We start from the raw sequence: 7889 nt of genomic DNA on the forward strand, positions 1-7889 counted from the left end.
GGCCCCTAGTTCGGGACTCCCCCAACATCGGGAAGATGTTTTCTGCCTCTAGTATATACAATCCCTTAATAATCTTATATGTTTCAATAAGATCCCCTCTCATCCTTCTAAATTCCAGAGTATACAAGTCCAGACGCCCCAGTCTTTCAACATACGACAGTCCCGCCATTCCGGGAATTAACCTAGTGAACCTACACTGCACTCCCTCAATAGTAAGAATGTCCTTCCTCAAATGTGGAGACCAAAACTGCACGCAATACTCCAGGTGTGGTCTCACTAGGGCCCTGTACAACTTCAGAAGGACCTCTTACCTCCTTTCCTCAACTCCTCTTGTTATGAAGGCCAACATTCCATTAGCTTTCTTCACTGCCAGCTGTACCTGCATGCATACTTTCAGTGACTGATGAACTTGGAAAGGAACAGCAGATGCTGGAATCTTCAGCAAAACACAAATACTGAAAGAACTCCCTTCACAGATGCTGCCTGATCTGCTGAATTCCTGCAGCACTTTGTATTTTAGTCACAATAAAGACGTCTTAAGTCTTACTAAGATCTATTCTACTTCAAATTAGTCGCATTTTACTTTAGGAAATGATACTCAAACTCAGCCTCTGTTCTGGAACATTATTATCATCTGAAATGGTACAATATACACGTGGAAACTACTGGCTGTCTTAAATTAATTTACTCATACAGGTTATTTTGCTCCTCTTCTGTTCTACTGTGCAAATTTTAACATCTAGACGGATAAAAGTACATGGGAATCAAAGTAGTCTTATGCTGTAGTAGACCATGTTTTTCTGACATTGGATTCTTTGTGCATTTTGTATATATTTAATCAACATAAACTTTATAAACATACAATACAATACAATATATCTTTATTGTCATTGTACCCAGGGGTACAACGAGATTGGGAATGCGCCTCCCATACGATGCAATAATTTAAGTAATTAACAGCAACCCAACGAAACGAAACAATTGTAACAGTTTTTAGACAGGGTAAAGTGCAAGTTGATCTATGCGTTGTGGCCATCCGGCTCAGCAGGACCGGTTCATAGCAGCTATGGCCCTGGGGATGAAGCTGTTCCGGAGTCTGGAGGTGCGGGCGTAGAAGGCCTTGTATCGTCTGCCCGATGGAAGGAGTTCAAACAGACTGTTGCAGGGGTGTGAAGAGTCTTTGTGGATGCTGGTGGCTTTTCTGAGGCATCGTGTGTTGTAGATGCCCTCCAAGTCTGGTAGCTGTGTTCCGATGGCCCTCTATGGACTACCCGCTGTAGAGCTTTCCTTTCTGCCTCCGTGCAGCTGAGGTACCACACAGGGATGCCATGCGTTAGGATGCTCTCTATGGTGCAGCGGTAGAAGGTCGTCAGCAGCTGTTGGGGTAGACCAGACTTTTTCAGTGTTCTTAAGTAGAACAGTCTTTGTTGTGCCTTCTTGACCAGCGCAGCAGTGTTATTGGACCATGTTAGGTCCTCCGAAATGTGAGTGCCCAGAAACTTGAAGCTGGACACTCTCTCCACACTGTCCCCGTTGATAGAGATCGGGGCATATTCCCCATTATGTGACCTACGGAAGTTGATGATCAGCTCCTTGGTCTTGGTGGTATTTAGGGACAGGTTGTTATCCGAGCACCAGTCCGCCAGGTTCTGCACCTCCGCTCTATAGTTTGTTTCATCCCCGTTGGTGATAAGCCCGATCACCGTTGTGTCGTCTGCAAACTTGACAATGGTGTTGGTGTCGAATGCAGGAACACAGTCGTGTGTGAAGAGGGAGTAGAGCATGGGGCTCAGAACACAGCCCTGTGGTGTGCCGGTACTCAGGGTGATAGTGGAGGACAGGTGCGGGCCCATTCTCACTGCCTGCGGTCGTTCCAGCAGAAGTCCAGGATCCAGTCACATAATGACGAGCTGAGGCCTAGCTGGTGGAGTTTGGTGATGAGCTTGGTGGGGATGACCGTGTTGAAGGCGGAGCTATAGTCTATGAATAGCATCCTCACGTACGTGCCCTGTCTCTCTAGGTGAGTCAGGACAGTGTGAAGAGCCAGAGAGATGGCGTCCTCTGTGGATCTATTTGCCCTGTATGTAAATTGATGTGGGTCCAGTGAGTCAGGGATGCTGGATTTGATGTGTGAGAGGACCAGCCTCTCAAAGCACTTCATGACTATCGGCGTTAGGGCAACTGGGCGGTAGTCGTTCAGGTTGGAGATCTTTGCTTTTTTCGGCTCCGGAACCATGATAATCGACTTCAGGCACTAATTTGTTATATAAATTTACTATCGAATTAAAAGAAAATTAGGAATTAAATAATTACTTTCTTGAACCAATTCATATTTCATTTTGCTCTGAGATACAGTATGACTTTTCTGAAATTAATGATGAGATTTTATTCTTGTATATTGCAGTTCCTCTTGTACTTAAAGTAGTATCAATATTGGTTAATATATATTTTGTATACTGAGAATAGTTTGTGTAACATTGCACAAACTCTACCCTTCGATTCTCTGCAGTCAAGTAGAAGAATAAAGTATATGACAACAATAACACAATGATGAGGCCATATTGCCCCCTAAACAGACTCCATCACTCAAAAGACAGACTCAAATTCAGTTCCTCGTCCAATCCCTGTAATTTTCAATTCCCTTGTAATTAAAAAAATTACCTCAACCATGAATATGCATAATGATTCAGCATTCACAACTCTCTCGCTTAAGAAGGGGAAACATTCAGAACCCTCAGTGAATTGCCTCCAGATCTCAGTATTGGTTAGGTAACTTTTTAATCCTGTGACTATACCCCTCAATTCTAACTTTCCCCTCCAAAGGAAACATCCTCGCTGTACCTACTATCCCCAGTAACTTATTTTTCAATTAAATCCTCACTCATTCTTCCAAACTACAGAAACGAAAGTCACAATCTTTTTCATTTTTCCTCTTAGGACAATTACGGGATATCCCTCCCTGTCTCTACATCACGCTCTTCTTCTTTCCTTGTCTACCACCTTTTTGTCTCCTTTTCTTATCTACTCTTTGTCACTATCTCCATCTGCTAAGAACACCCCACCTCCCCTGCATCACCTGTATAAAAAAGATTTTGAAGACAATGGGCCAAACTCAGGCAAATGGAATTAGCTTACAGCAGGCATCTTGGTCAGCATGGACATGTTGGGCCAAAGGGCCCATTTCCATGCTGCAGGACTTTATGACTATGAATAACTTGGCAGGCTTTGCACAACCTCCACATCTTGTTTCCAGCTTTCCCCCTCTACACCCTCGTCTGAGGAAACGTTCCAACCCAAAATATCATCTGCCCGCTCCACCATAAATACTGCATGACTTGAGGAATTCTTTCAGTGCTTTGTTTTTTGCTCAAGTTTCCAGCATCTGCAGCTCTTGTGTTTCAAGAAAAGTTCCCCATTTATATCATCATTATAACAGAATGTTAGGATGATGCTAGAAAGGGAACGTTATATAAAAAGTCTACTTTGGTCAAACAGTTATGAGACATTAATGAGGTGCGACCCTTTTAATATTCTCTTGGTAAATATTAAGGATTATATGTTAACTCAGCCAAATACACTTGGCTTTTGGCATAAGGTAAAAACGGGAAAATTGGCCTTTCAAACAAGTACAGTTTTATGGGACATCAAGCCATTAAAATGCATTAAAAAAAAAGAATACCTGTGTATAAAAAGACTAAATGTTTAATCTTACCAGATGTTTGATTGAGAGTCAGGGTTTCAGAATCAACTAGGATAATGGATTAGGGATAGGAGGTGAAACAGTCCAGGGCTCCTTTTCCCGATTGCAGTGCAGAGACCTCTACTGGAAATCCTTATCAGATAAGCATTGGATTAGGCTTTGTAATATATTGCAACAATACCAATTTTTAGATTAAGGCACCTCATCTCAGATTTGAAACTGTTGGAATCTTTAGATATTTTTTTGGCTCTCATATTTTTACTGGGTCAATTATAAGTTAGGTTTTATCTAGTTGTTATCACATAAAAATATAGAACATAGAACTGTGTAGCACAGGAACAGGCTCTTTGCCACAACATGATGCCAATTAAACTAAACTCCTCAGTCTGCACGTGATCAATTCCCTGTATAATCCAAATTTCTATCTAAAAGCCTCTCAAATGTCACAATCATATTTGCCTCCACCACCACCCCTGGTGGTGCATTCCAGGCACCTACTATATCTCGTGTGAAAAAAACATGTCCTGCAAATCTTGTTCAAGCTTTGACCCTCTGAACTTGCCCTCTAGTCTTTGACATCCCAACTGTGGGGAAAATGGTTTTGACTGTCTATGGACTTGGACCCCAAGATCCTTTTGTACATCAATTTTGACATTTCAGGAAAAACAATCGAAGTTTGTCCAATCTCTCCCCATAACTAATACCCTCTAATCCAGGCAGTTTTCTGATAAACTTCTTCTGCACTCTCTCCAATTGCCACATCCTTCCTTCACTATTATTTTCAATAAGTCTCAATAGACAGTTCTCAGCAAAAAACTTGAAGCATAGTTCAAAATTTGGTATTGATCTTTACAACCAAATGATGATAAAGTAACAGGATTCAGTTTGATGCCTCCTTTATTTTATTTTATATAATTAACCCAATTAATTAATACATGTAGTGCCTGAGGCTCATGCTGATACATTCTAAACATACAATAAATATGCAATTTACAGAGGATAAGTGAACTTGATGCTCTCATTATCCCAGGAGGAATTAAATAAACGTTAATTTACAAGTACCAAACTTAATCAGAACAATAATAAATTGTTAACTGCACATTCAATAAACTATACTGCATTCCAAATACAGTATAAAAATATCACATGAAAAGGACAACCAACTTTAAAGCATTAAAAATTAAAAAACTTGCAGCTGCTAAAAACCTCAAATAAAAGCAGAGAGGTGGAGATACTCAACAGGTCAGATGCTATTGGAGGATAGAGATACTAATTAAATGCATTGGGTTGATGACTTATTGCTCAACTTGTTCTGACCCTAAACATTGACACTGGTTGTCACAATAGAAGCTGCTTGACCTGAGTAAGTCAAGGCTTCTTGGGCTTTATTTCATACAATTTAGATATTTACATATTACTTCTTCAATTAGATAAACAAGGTAAACATTTTAGTAAGATGATTTGATTTAACAGTTTATACCACAAAGCTTATTAGGATGTATCTAACTTTAAAACTAAAGTTTATCACTTCTTGACAAGTCTTTTGTCTTGCATACAGCTTAATGACAACGCACATAAAACACATCATTACTAAATAAACTTTTGGCTTGGACAACCAATAGTTACAAAATAATTTTGAAATCATATTGGAAACACTTGAACACAATGATAATGATTCCCTTGTGATCAAAAGTATACAAGAAAATACAGTAAAATAAAGTGTGTCCCACCAGGCCAGTTCCAATTTTAAAGATACTTATACATTATTAATGGAGTGGGGATGAAAACAATAATTAAAACAAAAACACTGCTTAAAACACCAGCCATACAATAAAACTCTTCCAACTCTTGCAGTGCACTGTATTGGAATGAGATGACCAGATCAAGCAACACAACATTACACAGGGCAGGATGTGCCTTTCCAACCTGTTTACAAACTGATTAAAATGTTCACCACTGGACTTTAACCCGTTTCCTTATTCTCCTCAAAAGGACAGGCAAGGGGCTGGGACGGAGGTGCAGGAGGGCAGGGGTTCCCTGGCCTGGCCTGCCCAGCCCACCGCCGTTGCCTGCCTGCCTGTGGCCCTCACTCTGTCCCCTGCCTCTCTTACCTCCTCCACATCGATCTCATTGTAGTCGATCTCCTCGAAATGCAACGCCTGCGGGGTATCGATGATCTCGGCCGACATCCCTGCTTGGGGAGACGGGGACCGGGTCCGGGCGCAGGCAGGCCGCCCGCCCTGCCCTGCCTGCCCCTGGTGCTACCGCACTCAGCTGCGCGGGCTCGGCGCCGCTGCGAGTGGCGGAGGTTGTCGACCCCGGATAGCAGTTGCTGCAGCGTTGCGCCTGCGGTCGCGGTCGCTCCCACCGGCTTCACCCGGCATTTCCGGGGTTAATCCGGCCCGCAAACATCCGGGCACCGCCGCCGGCTGCCGGAACTGACGCGATTCGCTCGGGCACAAGTCGGACCAGTGGCAGAGCGAGGGAGATCGCCGGGGTGTGCATGCGCCTGCGTCGGGTTGCCGGCCGGCCGAGGCGCGCTCGCACGCGCCTGAGTTGGTTGCCGGCAGGTGGAAGGGAGGCGCGCACGCACGCGCCTGAGTTGGTTGACGGCAGATGGGAGGGAGGCGCGGCACGGATGCCGGCAGGGGTTTGTTGGTGCGCGTGCGCCGGCTGCCGGCGGAGTGGAGTCTGGTGCGTGTGGAGTCTTGAGTGAGGTGCGCTTGCGCATGGCGCCGCTAGGCGGGGTTGGTGCATCTGCGCCGGGCGCCTGTGCAGAGTGACTATTTCTCACAGCCTTGACAACTAAAGAGCTGTTCCCAAACCAAGTTCTCATGCAGCCCAACAGTATGCTTTCTATGGCACAGAGATTTGTAAGAAAAACTGGATACTTCACAAGTTTTCTCAGTCTCCTCAACAAGTGTGAGTGTTGGTGTACTTCCTTGGCTGTTGCATCAACGTGGTTGGTCCACAACAGACCGTTGGTAATATTAATGCTAAGGAACTTGAAGTTCTCAACGATTTCCACTTTGGCACCATTGATGCTAAATGGGGCTTTCTGAACTGGGTTTTTCAACTTGCTAACATTGATGGAGAAATTATTGTCCTGACACCATGTTCCTCCGTTCCCTATCCCTTCCTGCACTCTGTCTCACCATTATTGTTCATGGTCTGGCCCACCACAGAACTTGTAAATGTAATTGAACTTGTAAATGTAATTGGAGTGGAATTTGGTCATACAGTCACAAGTGCATAGGGAGTATAATAGGGAACTGAGAACACATCCTTGTGGAGCAATAGTTTTGATTGTGGAGGAGGTCTTATCATCTATCCTTATTGATTGTGGTCTTTGGCATTCGAAATATGATTATCCAGTGGCATAGGGAGATGCTGATTTCTGGGGCCAGAGGTTTGGATGGGATTATTGTGTTGAAGGTGGAGCTATAATTGATAGACAGGAGTCTAACATAGGAGTTCTTGGTGTTCCAAAGATACTGGGGGACCTCACTGGACTAAGGGAGGAGAGCTCTCCTGCTGCTGGCCGACACGATGGCCGCCCGGGCCTGGGGTGAGTGGCTTCCTCACCCCTTTCCTCTTCCCCCTCACCCGCCCCCGGCGAGTTTTAAGGGGGGGGGGGCTGAGGGGGGATGGAGTGGGTGAGTGTCGTCAGTTGGGGGAGGGATGCCGCGCCCCAGGAGAGGTTTGGACCCAATGGGGGTTGCCGGGCCTGCAGGAGAGGTTTGGGCTCGAGCTTTGAGGGGGGAATGGAGTGGATGAGTGTGGGGGGAGGGGGGGATAAGGGTGGTTGAGGGGGAATGGAGTGGGTGACAGGGGAGGGGTTGAGGGGGGATGCAGTGGGTGAGGAGGGGAGGATAAGGGGGATTGAGTGTGTGAGTGGTGGGGGTGGAAGGGGGAGTGTGGGAGGGGAGGGTGCCAGACCAATGCAGGAGAGGTTTGGGCACCAAAAGGGTCCACTCAGGCTAGTATCTTTTAAATGTTAATTGTACCTGCCTCTTCCTCAGACATCTTGTTCCACATCCGCCCCTCAGACTTCTTGTTCCACATCCCACCCCTAGCCAGTTTGTTAGTAAGAACAGGAAGGCAGATTATTATCTGAATTATGTCAAGTTAGGGAAAGGGGACGTACAACGAGATCTGGGTGTCCTAGTTCATCAGTCACTGAAAGTAA

General features: G+C 44.8%; 1 protein-coding gene across 5 annotated transcripts in view; it reads right to left on the minus strand.

Annotated features, from left to right (window-relative positions):
* The window catches only part of map3k7 (mitogen-activated protein kinase kinase kinase 7), a 101130-nt gene extending 94982 nt beyond the window's left edge, over positions 1 to 6148 (minus strand). For 4 of the 5 annotated variants that reach the window (XM_078399667.1, XM_078399666.1, XM_078399665.1 and 1 more), the window contains exon 1: positions 5812 to 6148. In XM_078399667.1, the coding sequence (XP_078255793.1) occupies positions 5812 to 5889 (78 nt within the window). In that variant the 5' untranslated portion in view covers positions 5890 to 6148. Of the gene's footprint in view, positions 1 to 3712; positions 3833 to 5811 lie in introns of all 5 variants that reach the window. The other variant, XM_078399668.1, reaches the window with a different exon arrangement.
* Positions 6149 to 7889: the final 1741 nt, after the last annotated feature.

This window comes from Rhinoraja longicauda, chromosome 5 (genome assembly GCF_053455715.1).
Source record: "Rhinoraja longicauda isolate Sanriku21f chromosome 5, sRhiLon1.1, whole genome shotgun sequence".
Lineage (NCBI taxonomy): Eukaryota > Metazoa > Chordata > Chondrichthyes > Rajiformes > Arhynchobatidae > Rhinoraja > Rhinoraja longicauda.